Source organism: Triturus cristatus, chromosome 7, assembly GCF_964204655.1.
Source record: "Triturus cristatus chromosome 7, aTriCri1.1, whole genome shotgun sequence".
Taxonomy (NCBI): Eukaryota; Metazoa; Chordata; class Amphibia; order Caudata; family Salamandridae; genus Triturus; species Triturus cristatus.
The window spans coordinates 994,433,152-994,453,048 of record NC_140590.1 but is presented as its reverse complement, the minus strand read 5'-3'; the positions used below and the strand labels follow the sequence as shown (position 1 = coordinate 994,453,048).

Below are 19,897 nucleotides of genomic sequence, written 5' to 3'. Positions count from 1 at the left end.
TAAGAATTTCCATCGTACCTAGAGATTGTACTCCACATGGGGTATCACACGCTGTTAATCATTAAAAATGCACACTTAATGAGTGTCTTCAGTTACAAGAGTTTTAGCCTGTATTAAGAAATTCCAACTCTCCACTCACTAAGCTGTTACATCACAGTGCAACATTATGCTACAATTTTGAATCCACAGAGTGAGGAGGAATACATTAGTTTAAGGTAAACCTGTGTTTTGACATTTTATTTTGCTTTAGGACTGGGATCAACTTTAGAAATTTCTAATTGGAAGCAGGTTGTTACTTTAGTATGTTTTCAAGTGGTAGAGATTCAATAATCACAAGAATTATTAAACAGCAACCTACTATGATAATTCCAAATATGTGTTATCTCATTTTTCTTTGCATTGCTTTCATTGTTTTTGACAATAGGCTAATTGGTTTTTATAACAGAACCTCCTCTAAAGTGAAAAATAAAAGTTCACATGCAGTTCGCAAAACTAAAGGTCTAGATCTATATAAAACGAGCTCTTCAATGCCCACCCAACACCTTTTTGTAATGCAAATAAAAAAAACTACTGAATAACTTTACACCAAAGTAAGATGAGAACACATCCTGCAGACCAAATGCCTAGTGCGACTCGATTCCAGAAAATTATACAAATTGATTGCTGCTATTAACTATGTTCTCACCTTGTCCAGTCTGCAAAACAATTGTAACAAGCATTGGCATAGCCAATAGGTCTCGCTTTTGGGACCTTATAAGTATTTAGTTATGCAGCACAATATCCTTGGTGCAACAACATCAACTGTTGCATGGCTAAACACTTATAAGGTCCCAAAAGCGAGACCTATTGGCTATGCCAATGCTTGTTTTATTGTGTTCTTGTGAGCTGCAATTTTATCCAGTTACTCATTTCAACTGTGCAATTGTGTTTGGTGGACTTGGATGTTGCTTATCACTTTTATCCACTTGATACTACAGTAGGTGTATCTGCAACACGTGCATGTCATGTGATGTTTTTTGCATATTTGTCATTTATGTTGCTGATACATAGTGTATATTTTGCAAGTCACAGGTTTATTCGTAGAGTGGTCTTTTCAGCCTTTCATCTATCCACAGATGATAAAAGTGTATAACGCAGCAACTAATCTGATATTAAGTCCTACACACAAAACATGTTAGTTACTGTTTGTCTAGTACAGGTAATAAAGTATTGGGTAGGCATTTGCACAGCAGCTACACGCACATTCCGTGTTGTAGAAGTCGAGATTTAATGCTGTTCTAGAAGCACCTCCTTAAATCTATCAATCCCGTCCGCCGCCAATCTATTTTGCAATGAATTCCTAACAATTGGCACACAAACGAAATAGAAATCTATAGCTCCAGGACGCGTCTGTGCTGAACACCCCCCATTTTCTCCTTTGTGCTGTTCTGCCCCACATATTTTAAATGAAACATTTCTCTCTTGTCGGCCCAGCCTATTTCCAGCTTTGTTAGCAGCTTAGAGCTGGCAGCTGATTGTTCAATTTGAAACGCCTGTCATGCATACAGAGGCGTAGCTAGAGCTTGTGGCGCCCGGGGCTAACCCTCAGATTGCCGCCCCTGGAGAGGGGGGGGGGGGCTGCTGGGGAAAAAGGATGGCGAGCACTTGAAAGAGGTCCGAGAGACACATAGTATTGCCGCTAATAGTTACCTCGATCATGCAAATTACATGCACATACATGATGCGGTCCAAGGCTACACAGTTGAATAGACCGGTGACTGGCAGTACAAAAGAGAACACACAGACTGCATGATCCATCTGGGGACTCAGAAAAACCACATGTGCCATCCTTCAGAGAGCTGCGTAAACAATTACCTGGTAATCCCCTGAGCACAATGCAAACATGCACATACATGACACTGTTCAGGGATCCATCATCTACAGCTGACATTAAATGACCATACATCATGGTCCCCCCATTAAAGCAGTGGGGACCTGCACAAACCTAATGTGGTCTGGGGACCCAAAACCAACGTAACAGTGTCAAAGCCTGTGATTCTTTTCTTTCAAAAACAGCAAATTAATTATTCACAGGGAATGACTCACTGTGTGCCCTTAGAACTAAACGCAGCACAAAGGAGTCAGTCAGCTGCACCTTGCCAACACAGACCAGATACAAAGCCCACTCTGGTGGCCCAAAGGCAACAACCAGGGGTCGCGCCCTGTCATTACTTCTAAGCACTAGCATCCAACTCCTGGGAATGAAAAAAACGTGTGCTCCTGGGACCCAAAAACAGCTTTTAATAGTGCATCTCTCCTTCATAGCAGCCTCAGAACACACATGGTGCACAGCCTGCCCGGGGGCCCAAAGCTAAAAAACAGTGAGGGGCGACACATTATCATCACAATACTCAAAGACAGTTGTAGGGGCCATGGGAGCATGTTCAACTCTATCCAAGGCCCAGGACAAACTGCTCCAGCGCTGCGGCACTTCTTGAATATTCAGAAGAAACCAGAAACATTACATTTTTCTGCAATTTTGTTTTCACATTACTTTCATGGTAACCAACAGTGTTAAAAGTCTACAAGAACAGTAAAATGATAATAATGTGTCAAGTAAAGAACTGCAAGGCTTGCACACGTCTCAGCTTGTCATTCTTTCAAACACCTTGACTTCTATGACCAAAAGAAATTGTCAGAGCCACCGGTCGACTAACTCCTCGCCTTGGATAAAAATACACTCCAAAATCCAAAAGGATGTGTGAATTAATTTTGCATTAACTACTGCTCAGGATGATGTATAGATAGCCATTTGGTTCCTACTCAGGGTTTTAGCCTGTCTGTTACATTAGTAGATGTGCCAGTAAAAGTGTAGGTAAGTTTCTATTTGTGAATCGCCAGGACTCGGACTGAAACAACCATGCAGCCACTGAAAGACACCAACCAGGGCACAATTCCGGGGTGCACAGCGTCCACCCATTATTTTCACAGGGTGAACGCCGTCCACCCTGCCAAGGAGTTGGCCCCACAGAAATATGCTGAACTTGTCCAAGTAGGAGAAGAAATTGCGGCTGCACACCTTCCCTTTAGTCTTTAAATTTTTGCTGAAATTGCCAAAAGTTTGCGTGCGAAACAGTACTGTGTATCATCCCACCACAGTATATCATAAGATTCTGCCAAAAGGTGCCTTGATTCGTGCACCAAACTGCCGCACTGCTTGTGAAGGAAAGTACCGAAGTAAACCATGACTTCAATTATAAACCAAGTAATCCGCTGTAAACCATCCAGTAGACCGTGTTTTAATCCATATCTGCTTATAGTTATGAAACCACTCCGGAGACGTCAGTGTTGACCAGAATACTTTATTGTCGCATATTCAAATGCCTTCTGTTGCCCATCCAGGCTTGTACATTGGCACGTGCTGTCAATCACATTTCGATGCGGACACAATTAAAACCCAATGCATTTCGAACAATTATGTTCTTCGTCAGGGGTTTGCTGTAAAAAAATGGAAAATGGCTATTTTCTGGTCAACACTGACGTCTCCGGAGTGGTTTCATAACTATAAGCAGATATGGATTAAAACACGGTCTACTGGATGGTTTACAGCGGATTACTTGGTTTATAATTGAAGTCATGGTTTACTTCGGTACTTTCCTTCACAAGCAGTGCGGCAGTTTGGTGCACGAATCAAGGCACCTTTTGGCAGAATCTTATGATATACTGTGGTGGGATGATACACAGTACTGTTTCGCACGCAAACTTTTGGCAATTTCAGCAAAAATTTAAAGACTAAAGGGAAGGTGTGCAGCCGCAATTTCTTCTCCTGCTTTGCAATTTTCTATCATCCCTATGCGAGCATGCACCCCATTGGTTTACGATGACATTCAAAAAGTATTTGATTAAAATTAACAAGTACCACCTCGGAGACGTAGAAACAGCAGAAATTTCGTGTGCTTCATGGACGTTTTGGCATGTTAATTGACTTGAGAATAGGGGGCAGCCTCTTATTGTGTAAACTTGTATTCTGATTAACAACACGACGTTTGTTCTTTTGTCTTTGCGTCACAAGCATACAGATGGTTTTGAAATGATGTTTAGGTCACGATATGTAATGTTCGATTTCTGTTATGAAAATGTTTATGTTTCACAATTATGCACAATGAGCGATTTTAAGTACGGGGGAACAAGTGTGGGGTTTTTTCGTTTCCTACTAGAGGACAGAGTGTATTATGGGATTGGTAGGTTATTGTTTCAGTTAATGTGTATGCGCAAGTGAGTGTGATTAACAAGTTTTTTTATCTAGTATTAGTTTCACGTGGGAGAACCGTTTAAAAGCGGAGCCTACTGGGGAGAGAGAATGATTTTTTCCAGTTAACAAAGCGGTATGTTAAGGCTGAATATGCCGGTCTCGGCTTGTTTAAGGTAAAGGGGAACAGTTATGTTGATGGAGTGGGAAATGGAGGAGAGTTTGTTTTTCATTGTATTTTCTTTACAGTTAGAGCAAGTGGGTGGTGAAGAGTTTGGGTGATTTAAAATGGGCAAGCTTGGATGTATGCAAATGTCGATAACAATTTTTGAAATTCAGAAAATTCATGCTTACACGGTCAGTCAAATAGCCATTTTCCATTTTTTTACAGCAAACCCCTGACGAAGAACATAATTGTTCGAAATGCATTGGGTTTTAATTGTGTCCGCATCGAAATGTGATTGACAGCACGTGCCAATGTACAAGCCTGGATGGGCAACAGAAGGCATTTGAATATGCGACAATAAAGTATTCTGGTCAACACTGACGTCTCCGGAGTGGTTTCATAACTATAAGCAGATATGGATTAAAACACGGTCTACTGGATGGTTTACAGCGGATTACTTGGTTTATAATTGAAGTCATGGTTTACTTCGGTACTTTCCTTCACAAGCAGTGCGGCAGTTTGGTGCACGAATCAAGGCACCTTTTGGCAGAATCTTATGATATACTGTGGTGGGATGATACACAGTACTGTTTCGCACGCAAACTTTTGGCAATTTCAGCAAAAATTTAAAGACTAAAGGGAAGGTGTGCAGCCGCAATTTCTTCTCCTGCTTTGCAATTTTCTATCATCCCTATGCGAGCATGCACCCCATTGGTTTACGATGACATTCAAAAAGTATTGATTAAAATTAACAAGTACCACCTCGGAGACGTAGAAACAGCAGAAATTTCGTGTGCTTCATGGACGTTTTGGCATGTTAATTGACTTGAGAATAGGGGGCAGCCTCTTATTGTGTAAACTTGTATTCTGATTAACAACACGACGTTTGTTCTTTTGTCTTTGCGTCACAAGCATACAGATGGTTTTGAAATTATGTTTAGGTCACGATATGTAATGTTCGATTTCTGTTATGAAAATGTTTATGTTTCACAATTATGCACAATGAGCGATTTTAAGTACGGGGGAACAAGTGTGGGGTTTTTTCGTTTCCTACTAGAGGACAGAGTGTATTATGGGATTGGTAGGTTATTGTTTCAGTTAATGTTTATGCGCAAGTGAGTGTGATTAACAAGTTTTTTTATCTAGTATTAGTTTCACGTGGGAGAACCGTTTAAAAGTGGAGCCTACTGGGGAGAGAGAATGATTTTTTCCAGTTAACAAAGCGGTATGTTAAGGCTGAATATGCCGGTCTCGGCTTGTTTAAGGTAAAGGGGAACAGTTATGTTGATGGAGTGGGAAATGGAGGAGAGTTTGTTTTTCATTGTATTTTCTTTACAGTTAGAGCAAGTGGGTGGTGAAGAGTTTGGGTGATTTAAAATGGGCAAGCTTGGATGTATGCAAATGTCGATAACAATTTTTGAAATTCAGAAAATTCATGCTTACACGGTCAGTCAAATAGCCATTTTCCATTTTTTTACAGCAAACCCCTGACGAAGAACATAATTGTTCGAAATGCATTGGGTTTTAATTGTGTCCGCATCGAAATGTGATTGACAGCACGTGCCAATGTACAAGCCTGGATGGGCAACAGAAGGCATTTGAATATGCGACAATAAAGTATTCTGGTCAACACTGACTTCTCCGGAGTGGTTTCATAACTATAAGCAGATATGGATTAAAACACGGTCTACTGGATGGTTTACAGCGGATTACTTGGTTTATAATTGAAGTCATGGTTTACTTCGGTACTTTCCTTCACAAGCAGTGCGGCAGTTTGGTGCACGAATCAAGGCACCTTTTGGCAGGAACTTGTCCAAGTGTCATTTTCAGACTCCTAGACACGTTCAGCAGCACCTGCACATTGTCTGCTTTTCCATATTTATCTCCAGCTGGACCAACGATAAAGGGCAAGTTAAGGGGCCTTTAGGCCTCCTTTTGATCGAGTGGCCTGGAACTTCACATTTAAATGTAAATATAATGAAGAGAAACAAAAGCACACAGCTGGTTATCTCTTCACAGGTACTTAAGAGAGGCATGCTTTTGACTTTGTTAGGCCCCTTTATGTAAGTGCATGAACTGTAAGTATCTCAGATGTGTTGGTCGGTCCCAGTATTTACACACAATTTAAATAGCACTATTTTACTTTATTTTATAATGCTACACATCCCTATGCAGTGTCAGAGCGATTTACATAACATACAGATTGAAAAAAAATCATGCAAGCGTGTAAATCAGTGTACAAGATGTGTTGCATGAGTCAGTGAGGGTTAAAAGTTGTAGCAGTCACATATCCTAAATAGCTCACTGTGCTATATTATAAGGCTTACTATGTATGAACTGCAAGTAACAAAAGGATCGGTGTTCAAAGCAGTAACCTTACCTAGCTACATTAAAAAAAATCTGTCATCTGCATATTACATGATGTGCTTTGCAGGCATATTAACCTTCTATACTACTATTCTAGCCTACAACAAGTCAGGACTATTGGCTTTGTCAATGGTTATTAGTTGCATAAGATAACTAAGCTGCAACTATGGCTTGTTACATATAATATTGAAAAAGCTTCCACTTAAAGCCCTGGTGATAATACCACAATGTTGCTGCGCTTGCATTTCAAAAAGAGAGCAGCAGGGCACAATGGGGCTTCAAGACATTGAGACATTCGGATGCAGGGCCGGCTTTAGCGCTGGTAGCGCCCTGTGCGACAATGTTTGTTAGCGCCCCCCCCAATGTCCACCACGGATTCTCTTACTAGCACCCTTTAACAGTCTCCATAACCACACTCTCTCAGTTACATTGAATTAGTTATATAGCGCCACTCATACCAGTGTATGGTGTCAGAGCACTTTGCATCACACACACATTACACAGAGACAATCAATCATACGTGTTTTAAATCAGAGTATAGGAAATGTTTACATAAGCCAAAGGACTAAAAGTGTTAGGAGTCACATGTCATCCACACTGGTAGGCAGTATAGTTTAAGAGTGCTTTGTGTGGAGAAGCACAAACTCAGAGTCGAAAAAGAAACAGCATAGTTGGGAGTTTTCTTTAATAATAAGAATCGATTTCTAGTCAAATTAACCCTTTACGCAACATTAATGAATGTTCTAATGTATGCTTTGCAGTGTCTATGCAGTTCTGTGATGAAAGTTAATATCTCACTGTTGAATATTAGGACTTTAAGTTATAAATTGCAAGTAACAAAAGGATGTCTCTTTTAAAAGCAGTGACCTGCTGATGTGTTCACATTATATGCACACTGAAATCAACTTGGTACACGTTCTTTGCAGCAGGCATATTAACCCTCTGCACTAACTTCACAGAGGTCAAAACCTCAACTATAAAAAAACACTGATCTCTCTCCAGGAAGATAATTAATCACACGAGTTATCTTGACATTTTTGTGAGGCCTGGCAATAGCCCGAGGAAAGAAACGCTGCAGCAGGTGCTTCAAAAACATAATAAACTTGCAAACACAGCGCCCCCAGGAAGCCAGCACCCGGTGCAGTGGCACCGGTCGCAACGCTCATTTTCCAGTTCACAATGGCCTAGGGTGGGTCAGGGCAATCCTTGGGTGGGCCTGGCCCACCCTCTAGAACCGGGCCTGGTCGTAGGTATGATGTTACTTCTTGTATCATATAGCTGGATGCAATGACAGAAACAGCAAAATACAAGTCAGGCGGCACACTATGCTAAACAGATATTTTTAGGGTAAGTGTTTTAAAGCCACGCCCTTAATTAAATCGGCCACCCCCCCTTGAGAGACCCCCCCCCCTAGTTTTTTCCTTCCCACTTAAAGCCCGGTTGGAAAACTCTTCTCTTACCTCACTCGTGACTTGCTCCAGGGTCTCTATGGCAGGCAGGGGCGAGGTTGGTTCGAACTTCTTTCAATTAGCTGCCAGACCTGTCTCCAGAGCCATCAAATTACCCAGATATCAGCACTGCCACTGACTGCCCCCAGGCCAGAATGAGCTCGAGAGCGCGTAGCGTGAAGCGCGTGTAGCATCACTGTTACGTCATTCTCATCACGAGGGCAGTGCTGGCCAAAATAAATCATGTTTTTTTAATGTTGCCCAGGGCCGACATTGGTAGCGCTCACGCTACAAGATTGATTGACGGCCCTGGAGGCTGGTCAGTGCTAAGTGCGCTCAGCGCACACTTTCAAACTGGGCCGCGCGCGCGGCACTGGTGACCGATTGCGGCCGCGGCAGCCGTTATATTTTATTTGGGGACACAGTGTACCCAAATAAAGATTATAAAGGCCGCCGCGGCCGCAACGGGCGACCAGTGCCGCGCGGCCACCCCCAAAATTGTGCCGCCTGGGGCGGACCGCCCCCCGCTCCCCCCTAGCTACGCCAGTGCATGCATACAAAGTGACCCTTGCATTAGAATCTTTATACAGCGGACCCCATCATAGATAGCACACTGTAGCAAATCGTTTGCAGAGATTGCACCCTTTCAGTCCCACTGACACCCTGTTTACATCCCCCTGCCACGTATCTTACTATTCCTGCGGAGAAGGGTCCTCGAATATCTCTGAAGAGAATCCCTTTCCACTCCCCTTTGTTTTTATCCTGAAGCCTAACTCGTGCTCTCTGCTGCCTTGTATGTATGCAATGTACGTGCGTTCGCCTGGCAGTCTATGTATGTACATGACAAAACGCATCTAGTGGCAGCTGCATAAATGCTTCTTGGTGGGTATAGAGATTCACGTTCCTTGTGAATCGAGCTGGCGTGTCTTCACTCCCACAGTGTCTTATAGAAAGCATGAACAAGGCTGCAAAAAGCAACAGGATTATTTTGGAGGAGAGCAATTTTATACTTAGCTTTCAAAGGGAGGAAGTGAAGAACGAGCAAGCAAAAAGCTTGTGTCCACTTTCGTCTACTCCGACTAAAACACTGGAGCTCGCTCACTGATTGGAAAGGAGGGGGGAGGGAGGAGAGAAAGGAGGGAGGGAGAGAAAGGAGGGGGATGGAGAGAAGAGCGTGGGATGGAGGAGCAGGGGAAAAAAAGAAAAGACAACGAAAGCAAAACCAGTGCGACGCTCATTAAAGGGCACCGCTCTGATAGAGCTCATACCTGCAGTTCTCCACGGATATCAGATCCAATCAACGGGCAGCTGCATGGTTTTTTTAAACAATTTTCAACATACTTTATCAGCGCTGGTTTAATTGTTGGGCATTTTCTTTGACCTCCCTCCCAATCAGTCATGGGGCTCCAGCCTCGACTGTCTCACAGCAGAGCAGCGGAACCAGGCAGATGGAGAGGGAGAGCTGTGCTGGAGCCTGATGACTAATTTGGGAGGGTGGGCTGTGGGGGGTATAGAGAGCAGAGAAAATAAACAACAATGAAAGTGAAACCAGCGCTGTGCTTGTGAAACGGGCACAGCACTGATAAAGTAAGTTGACAATTATTAAAACATGCAAGGTGGAAGGGAAGTGCAGGGAACAGAACAGGCGTCCCTCAAGTGCCTCTGATGATGAGCAGAATGCAAAAGCTCTGTTTTTATTGGGAAGCAAAACGTATGCGAAGTGGGCGCCGTGCTGATACATAAGCCCGAGGCAGACCCCCTCCAAAACCAGTGAAAACAACAAACAAGATGCCGTTCAACTCATTTAGCTGCCATCGCCTGTACTCCAGTCTACGTGCTCATCTGTGCTAAAGTACAGAGTCCGCAGCACACAGTTCACTACATCTTCGTGTGTCCCACCGCTGTTTTAAGTCCAAGGGGTGCTGGTCGAACATTAAAACCACGAAATCTCTTGCAACCCGAATTAAATCGTTGCCCAAGAAACAGCACATTGCAGAGTTTAGCTTCCCAGCGATCCGATGCCCTCACCGTCCTTCTTCTTTGCCGTGCGTTGCCGGCGCCTTGAAGTTTGTGGTGCGCGCAAAATGTCACTTCCGGAAAGGAGGAGGAAGCAGCCCCATCATGCCTCAAACTGTAGTTCCTGATGTGGACTCGGAGACAGAAATTATTCTGAGACTACGTTGAACCTAAATACTTTGACCGGATGTGTGAATATTTTTACCATGGGTGTCTGCAATGTAAGCAGCACTTTCAAGGTAAGGTCTTAATAACAACAGAACATCTTTAAAGTACTGTTTTGAATGTAACGGACCGTGCGGCCGTGAAAGGGGACACGTTACAAAGTGAAAGTGATCGCGGGGGAAAATGCTACTGCCGGCCACAGCTTGCAGTGCATGTGCGTGAGTGGTGCGCGCGCAGCAGTAATCACGCCATATGGCGCCTCTGCTCAAGCGCACGCCCGCGCACATGCACTGCAAGCTGTGGCCTGTGGTGGCATTTTTTGAAGCCCTTACTTAAAGTCTCGCCAGTCCAGCGCAAGCGCTGGGTCAGGCGAGACCTAAAAAGGAGACTCTTTGTCTCACTAAGAGCCCCCAAAATTACGAACATATTGCCTAATTAGTGTAACCATTAGAAATGACAGAGTAACAATGTAAAATGCAAGATAACCATAAATATAGGCCTGGTAACTCTGTTATACACACACAGACACACAACGTGCACACACAATTGTGTCCTGGCATCTTTTCTTTCATACTATTGTCCTCATTTGACACCTACATGTGAGTACGTTTATTTATTCAGACCCCCTATGATTTTGCAGCTTCGGGTGGCACATTTCGCGGCACAAAAAGCAACATTTGCGGCCTAAAACCTCTAAATTCACCGTATTTTTGCGGTGGGCAAAGAATGTGCCCGCCACAAAAATACGGAAGGCTTGTGCTCTGTCACTGCTGGAGACTGCGCTATGTCACAGTCTGTAACTTTGCAGAGTCTCCAGCAGCTGAGGGCCTGGAATCGGAGGGTATCTGATGTCAAAGAGCGCAGATTACCATAAGAAAATCTGCTCTTTTTGACATCAGACAACCTATGTGTGTAGTGCAGCAGGGGTGGAGGGGTCGGAGGGGCTGGGGAAAGGTTGGCAGCAGAGAAGGTTGAGGGTAGGTAAGAAAACAATAAGAGGCATGTGGGAGTTTAGGGGTTAGTCCGCAGGGCTCACACAAACGTGTGAGGCGGCAGGCTATGCTCAGGAGGTGGCTAGGTGCATTTCAAAGGCAGGTAACAGGGGCATTTAACACCTATGCTGCATGCCCCTTGCTCACCCTCTCTTTACTGGCTCAGTGGCAGCACAGAGCCAGTAAAGACAGGGTGAACGGCAGTTGCTTTTTATTAAACATATTTTGCAGGCACTTTTTTAAAAATCACAGCATTTTTACAAAACTGCCGATTTCGCAATTGTTTTGCAAATTGCGAAATCACGAAATCCCGGGGGTCTGTTTTGCTCTTCTGTCGTTTATTTAAAAAAACAGATTTTGGTGAACTTGTACCAATGCACCACATGCTTATGTGTAATGCCATGTCACAGCTCTACCACAGCCGAAGGCCAAACAGTGTCGTGGCAGAACACAATCACAGCATTTTTCCATTTCATTTGTAAGCTTAGAGAAATCTTTGTGTCCTAAATAGGTTTATGGTGGTAAGTTGATCTTCTGGTCTCTTGAACGTTTCATTTTATTTAAATCAAAATGTTTGGCTGGACCTGGACTTCCGCCATCCAGCCTTCACTTTTGCACACAATGGAGTTTTGATTCGAAAATGTTTATCCAAGCTTATTTCTATCTCTCATGTTGTGGATTACATTCGATAGGCACTTCAACTTTTTCAAAGTGTTTATGTGAGCATAAAGTCATTTATCATCTAAAATGCCTCGAAAGTCACCCCTTAACACCAAAATATGACAATGTCATACAATTGTCGGATTGTGCACTATACTAATACCAAATGGCAATAAAACATTTTTTAAAGAATAAACATGACAACTTATTTTGCACAAGAAACATTGACGGATTGGCAGATAAATGGACCGAAGCCAGGCAGGCTAACCATAGGACATTAATTGTATTATAAAGAATAGCAAGTCGGTGATAGAGAAAGAGGAAATGTGAGATGAATGGATGGATTGAAATCACCATTGATTTATTGGTAACTGATCTTAATATCCGGGTCTCAAACTTGTGCGGCTGTTGTCTTGAAAAACTTACATAAATTGATAAACTCTTGTCGGCGGGCTTTATCTGTCTCCGGATCTCACACTCGTTTGGTTGGATCAATGTTATTCCCTCATCAGAAAAAACGTAAAAAATATTTCCTACGCTTAGACCTTGAAGGGAGGATGACAAAAGAACAGAGAGAACAGCATTACTGCTTGGAGGCCTCTTGTCTGCACACAGAGTCAGCCATATTGAATATCACAGCACACATTTTGGAGGACGCTCTTAGCATTTTGCAGTGCAAAACGTACATTTAAGGGAACAATCAGGAATCCAAGAGATGTGAGGAGGGACCAGGAGAGGATCAAAAATGCTAGTCTTGGTGAGTGATGGAAGAGTGGCGTTATTTAAGCAAAACTTCGCAATCAAATTGCAGGACTGCCATGGGTACACAGTGGAAGATGGCATCAAGTTCGATCACAACCAAGTTTTATTTTGACATATGAAAATATGGCATTTTTCACTGGACCACAATTTTACAAAATGATTTTTCACCCGTGGGATGGCTTGTTTCAGATACCAAAAGTAACCAATATTTACTTATTTATATTTCATCCTTTTGCCATCTGAAAGCTCATAACTGATTACAAATGTGACATTTATGAAGAAGTATATATGGCAAAATCAAATAGAGCCACTAAATCACACTCACCAAAACAACAGCATTTTTTATTTGCTTTTAAATTCACAAATGTGATGTCCTGTGCATCAGTGTGACCATTATTGACCGAACATAGGCCAAGTGTAAGCAGGCTTGCCCCTATCAAATGTTCATTGCTGTGAGGCATAATGATGGTGGATGAAGTACCATAGCCTTGTGCCGGTTGAACAACATGCAAATACAGAAGGGTAGTGTCTCAGAAAGTGTTGTGGCAGACATTGGTCTAGATGTCAGTCACAGGACCCCACAAGGATGCAATGCAATGCATTTTTTAAAATTATTTCTTGCAATAGTCGTGGATCCATTGCAAGTCTTGATAATGTACTTATCTGCCAAAATTCCATAGTATACACACGTGGCATAATATATATTTTTAAATTCTGACTTTATACATTTCTAAAATCACAATTAGAGGAAATTAGGTAAAATAATAGTTTTGCGTAACTGGGACCAACGGAAAGATGGAATTTCCAAATGGGGGAACGTTTTTGACTAACGTTACTGAATTTTCACTAATACTACTTTACACAATTAATTGCCATTAAGGCCCTTATTATGAAGTGTATTATTTCACCTGGAGTGGTAACTCTGGGTGAAATAACGCAATTTACATTTATAAATTTATCAGTGCCCGGATATATGGGGTCTGAAAACTCTGGACCCAATAATTGCAGACCTGGAAACACTGGGCCTCTATGAGAAGCTGCAGAAGTTGCCAAGCCCCTGCTTACTTCTGCAGCAGTCGGAGAGGGGAGGGGGAACGGTTGCATATAATGCTCACCTCGGACTGGCACAAGCATGCCTTGAAGCACTATCAACCCACCCCACCCCTACTCCCACCAGAAATCCTGCGTACACTTTCTGCTCTGTTCAAGGCTTTTCCAAAATGATGAAAAACTGCATATTAAAAATCAGGGTGTGATCAGTTATTTCTCAGTTTGGGAAAAACTTGTACTGGCCAGTCGTTACAGCAGAGATACTGATAGGCAAATTTAATTCCTACCCTCACATACAAACGGGGCAAATGCAAGCCAATTCATGAAGAGGGCCTAAGAGATAAAATTGTGATTGCGAATCACATATTTTTCTAAACTAGATCATTGTGGCGAACTACTGTGCTTGATATACGCTAGTTAAAATTTATGTTTTCATTATGAAACGATTTCTGAATATTTGAGTGTTTATAAGGTGTAATGTTACCGTTGACAATCACCGATGCGATTATAAAGAATCTAGGAAGCTTAGCAGTGTCAAACTAATGTTTATTAAATCGTTTATTAAATCGTTGTTGCACTGATCGGGACCAACCACGGTACCGCGATTGGACCAATCAGTTAGCAAATAAATAGTGAGGTTACGCCGAGGTTTACAAACCCGATTCTGATTGGAAGACTGAGACGCGGGAGACTTTTTCACACGGAAGTAAGTGCTCAATGCGGAACACTATCAGAGTACCGCTACGATGTTACTGTTGTAGTAACCTGGGAAGTTTTTTACGATTAAAATAGGCTCACAAGCTGGTTTCATTATGCAACTAAATGCTGACAGAAAAACATTGTAAAACACGAAGGATTTGAGCGCACTGTTTTATAACAAACACTGCATGAGCACCAGATTATCAATAGTGGCTTTATCACCACCGTAGAAAACATGAGCAACAGCACTTTAGTATTACATTATGATGGAAACTGAGGTGAATTAGGAATGCATGATAATTAGACTGTTGTGACACAGTTTACTCAACAGACAGTGATGCAATTACAATAGATGTTTTAGTTATTTTTTATTTGTCTTTTTTTCGTGTGTTCCCCCGCCTCACCACTTCACAGTACCAGTGGCCCCTCCTGCTTTTTAGATAATCCAGGTCTCGAAGTGCAGCCTTTAATTCTCATGGAATGGATCATGGACTTCCTTTTGGCAAACACAATATGTATTTTCTCACGAACTTTGGACAGTCCGTGCATTGTACAGACCTACTGTGTGACCTCGTGGAAAGCAAAACAACACAAATACCTGCTCTCTAAATGTCAGATGTTCATCATCCTGTTTTTATCTTCCCTTGCTATGGTGATGCATTGCTACTGCTTGTATCGAATAGAAGTCTACAATTATGTGGAAAAAAGGTCTCAAGGAGAAATCCTCGCCCCACTTACTTTCTGCCCATCTGTTGAGCCATTACTTTTGAGGAACTTTGCCAGTCGCAATCGAAGTAATAGATATTGCAACCGAATTGCAAATGAATGTCCAGTGTCACGCATTTTACAACTTTTCTAACTATTCTAACTGCAACCTTAAGGGGCCCAGTACTGAGGAATGGCCCATTATGGAAGTGTTAAAGCAGACAAGCACATTATCAATAAAACAGAAACAATTTACTGCAGTACCTTCCTCTCGCCACAGTATGTTTGCAACTGCAGCATAAGAAAATTGGAAAAGGCAGAAAACAATCAAAAGAAGAAATTCATTTTCAGTACATTTGATTATTCATTGGTAACATCATTGCATTGTATATCTTGCCAACAAGTACATTTAATAAACTTTGAAACTCTTCGCTCCAAGAAAACACGTGTAAACTGGACACTTGACGTTTATTTAGGTCTGGTTAAGATGTGGAGCTGTATTCTTTTCACAATAAATAGATTGGTCGAGGTTAGAAGAGAGTGAGACACTTCTCTTAAGGAACCAGTAGTGTTCGACCACTGCATGTACAGTTCACTGCTGCAAAACGAATCTGTCCAGTTACTGTTCATCTTTCAAGCTCTTGACATTCCAACCTCTCTCATTTCTAAATAGCAACAATCATCAGTTATATTTCCAAACTGGAAAGTGGTCTGTAATACTGACTCTTAACACTCGGGAATGAGACACTCAAAGAACAAGCAATAAAACATTCAGCAGATCTGTTTGAAAGGAGTAAGTGCGGAATACAGATGTCCTGAATTTAGAATGAATGCAGTGTTTAATTTGTAAAAAGGAAAATAAGTGTCAAGACTCTCGTCAGGACGCTATAAGTGGGATTATACCTGAGAAAATTTGCAGCATGTCCAGCAACCCGTAAATATTCTCTACTGATGAGGGAGGCATCCTGAAACACTGGTGTCCAGAGCTACGGATTCGAAAGACGGCATTAGCTGAAAAACTATATGAACTTTGTGTGAAAAGCTGAACTACAACTATCAAGACGTTATGGGGTAATGGCGCTGTTACATGCAAAGAGTGCGTTCCTAACCGCTTTAACTGTTAAAAGGCTCTCGTGAGTCACCCCCAAGCTGATGAGCTTTGGAATGCCTGCACACTATGAGTGGGATTATACCTGAGAAAATTGGCAGCATGTCCAGTAACCCGTAAATATTCTCTACTGATGAGGGAGGAATCCCGAAACACTGGTGTCTAGAGCTACGGATTCGAAAGACGGCATTAGCTGAAAAACTCTATGAACTTTGTGTGAAAAGCTGAACTACAACTACCAAGACGCTATGGGGTAATGGCGCTGTTACATGCAAGCAGTGCGTTCCTACCCACTTTGAGTGTTAAAAGGCTCTCGTGAGTCACCCCCAAGCTGATGAACTTTGGAACGCCTGCACACTATGAGTGGGATTTTACCTGAGAAAATTGGCAGCATGTCCAGTAACCCGTAAATATTATCTACTGATGAGAGATGAATCTCGAAAAACTTTTGTCTAGAGATACGGATTCGAAAGACGGCATTAGCTGAAAAATTATATGAAGTTTGTTTGAAAAGCTAAACTAGAACTAGCAGGACGCTCTGGGGTAATGGCGCTGTTACATGCAAACAGTGCGTTCCTAACCACTTTGACTGCCCTCAAGTACAGAGTTTCTGAAACACAGATTCTTCCACTTTTTAAAGAATTCTCTTGTACACCCTACTGAAGGATTGTAAGGACTCTGTAACCAAGACCCCCACTTGTGGAAATTCCCCAGGGGTGGTGCTCAAGTTAACTGTGTTAGTTAACCCCTTCGATGCTCATGACGGAACGGTTCCGTCATGAGCATCGGTTGAGCTGTGCTCATGACGGAACCGTTCCGTCATGACCACGCCCGCGCTAGAACCCTTCAGCACCGCGGGGGAATCCGCGCAGCGCTGAAGGGGTTAAGATCAATTTAAAAATGTTAGTGGTCTGCAAATGTGCACACTAGAAAGCCTTAGTATAATCACAGAGAAAAGCCATGCACCTATGAAGACAACTGACTTCATCTCAGCTCTTCCATACCTTGGGCCAGCAAAGGACCTTGAGTAAGTAATGGTGGTGGGACCTGTTGTTCGGGTACCCACCTGAGGCAGGCTAGTGAGCAGCTGCGGGAACAGACTGTGTAAAGCAAGTTGCATAACATCAGGATTCTTGTCCTGTGTGCTTACGTGGCCATGTCTATGCTCCCTGTGCTTCCTTGGTAGAAAAAGAGTGATCAATAACCCTCTGTTCTATTATTTTATTTATTCTCACCTCTTCTACAAATTAAGATCATACTGGTTCCCCGTTGGTTCTTTGCTTGACCTTGATCCACTTTCCTCTTGTATGAAGTGGTAGCCCGGATGTCTCTGCCATCCTTCTGTTGTAACAAGGAGGCTGTGGATGGTTTTGGAAATAGAGGAATAGGATTTAGAGACTGGAAAATGGAGTTTGTAGGTTTGAGATTTTTTGTAGGAAGCAATACGTTAGGTGCATTGGGAGGATAGCAGCTTATGAGTTCCACTTCCTTCTCACCTGTCAGGGATTTTAGTGCGAGGCATGCAGACACAGGTCCATGCTTAGCAAACATCATGAAACACTTGGGGCCACATGTATCATGCATTTTACCGGTCGTAAATGGCCTGATCCTGCGAATCGGGCGATTTGCGACTGGTATAATGCATTTTTGTATGTATCAATTCTAATTTGCGATTCAGTAACACATTGCTGAATCACAATTTGGAATTGCGAAGACATACTAATTCGATATTTGGAGGGGCATGTTTAGGGCATCCCTTCCTAATGCTGATTTGCAACAGTATGTCAGAATGTTTTGAGACTGAAATGTGGTTGCAAAACATTTGTATTTTAATTCTTACTTCAAGTAGGTGGCAACCCATTCGCAAAGTCCCCTTTCGGAATGCTCGCGAAAAGGCTTTTTCAGAGCAGGCAGTGGTCCCACATGGACCACTGCCTGCTCTTAAAAAGTGGAAAGAAAACTTTTCATTTTTCTTTTTCAAACCAAACCCATTTTCCTTTAAGGAAAGCGGGCTACAATTAAAAAAAATGATTGCTTTATTTAAAAGCAATAACAGACATGGTGATATGCTGCTCCCAGCACTCCATCATCCCTGTGATTTTAGTGATTCCCAATGGGCCACAAATTGTGACCTACCTCATTACCATTCATGAAGAAGGTTGAATCGCGACTAACTTGGAATCGTTAAATGAAACTCATGGAGTTTCATACATTAGGAATAGGATTTACCTAATTACTGTTCGCAGAAAATCGCAATTAGGTAATCGCTATTTCCACTATTGATACTGTGGCCCTTGATGCTGTGTGGATTCCATGCTACTTCCCTATTAGAGTATTTCTCATGACCTCCTCCTCTATTCCTCCTACATAACTCATATGTAGATGCTGTCATCGGCAGTAACTGTTGTACTACAATTGACTGAAAAATTATTCCGCCTCTGTATTGAGAAGGCTGTCTTGTACATTGAACCAACTTCTAAAATGAGAAGGGGTGGCTGCTGACAACAGCTTCATCAAGTGTCTCAGCTCGCTCTCCCTTCTACTATATCATTTTGTTCCCCAACTCTTCTTATTCTTTACTCTTTTTCAGCTTTTTAAAATTCCTTTGTGTTATTCACCTACACACTCTGTTTACTGTACTTTACTTTACTGTTAGGAAAGCGCAAGCATGAACTGTAGGTCAAAGGATTGAAAGCCTCGAATAAAGGGCTACGATGCTGTTGAGAGCATCACTCTGCCCGCTCTCTCGCGTTTGATGGGTTGGACATATGCACATAAAGCAGAGAACATGAGGGAAAAAGGGAGATGTAGATGACATATAGAAAGAGAGACACACAGGTACCACTCTTCTGCTTTTTTGCTTTGCATCAGCAAGTAGATCAGATGGCTTAATAAACATGGAATTATCAAGTGTGTAACTACAGAGGACACACACAGCATTTAGCATTGAGCTTTTCTTAACAAACTTCTTGGTGGATTGCACTTTGGTGAGCCCCAGGATACATGTATGGAAGCCCAGAACACAAGGAAAGCAAGTATTTCCAAAGGAAGGAGTAATGAACAAAATAAATAAGCAAAACAAAAGGACCCCTGCCTATGCCCTGCTAACATGAGAGAACCAGAAAAGTAATGAAACATGAATGGTGAGTGAGTCAGAATGTGGTACCAAATTTGTCGAATCGGGACCCATACACCACAACAGAAAACTACCAGGCAGCTAATTTCAATTTTAAATACTGCTGCTCGATAGATTGTTGGTGTATCCTGCAAGTGAGTACACAGGGCAGTGAGTGGTCTAGTTAATGAGTTCAACTTGCGTTGCCTGGTTTCCCATGGCTTCCAACCCACCTTTCAGCCAATTCTGTTGTCAGATGCAGGTATATCTGAGATCTATATTCTTCCCTGTCTCTTCCTACAAGATGCCTGCTTTCTCCCACTTAGGCTTGTGCAGTCACTCTTGTTGATGTCAGCCAAATGCTGCCTCAAATTCCTGACAATACCCTCCCTAGGAGAACTGCCCCCCTTCCACCC

At 42.4% G+C, this 19,897-nt stretch overlaps 1 protein-coding gene across 1 annotated transcript in view; it reads right to left on the bottom strand.

Annotated features, from left to right (window-relative positions):
- The window catches only part of FSTL4 (follistatin like 4), a 2,149,215-nt gene that overhangs the window by 169,498 nt on the left and 1,959,820 nt on the right, over positions 1–19,897 (bottom strand). Inside the window, exons 11-12 of the mRNA XM_085618028.1 lie at positions 15,523–15,549; positions 12,469–12,587 (exon numbers count right to left, since the gene is read on the bottom strand). Coding sequence (XP_085474154.1) covers positions 12,469–12,587; positions 15,523–15,549 — 146 coding nt within the window. The remainder of the gene's footprint in view (positions 1–12,468; positions 12,588–15,522; positions 15,550–19,897) is intronic.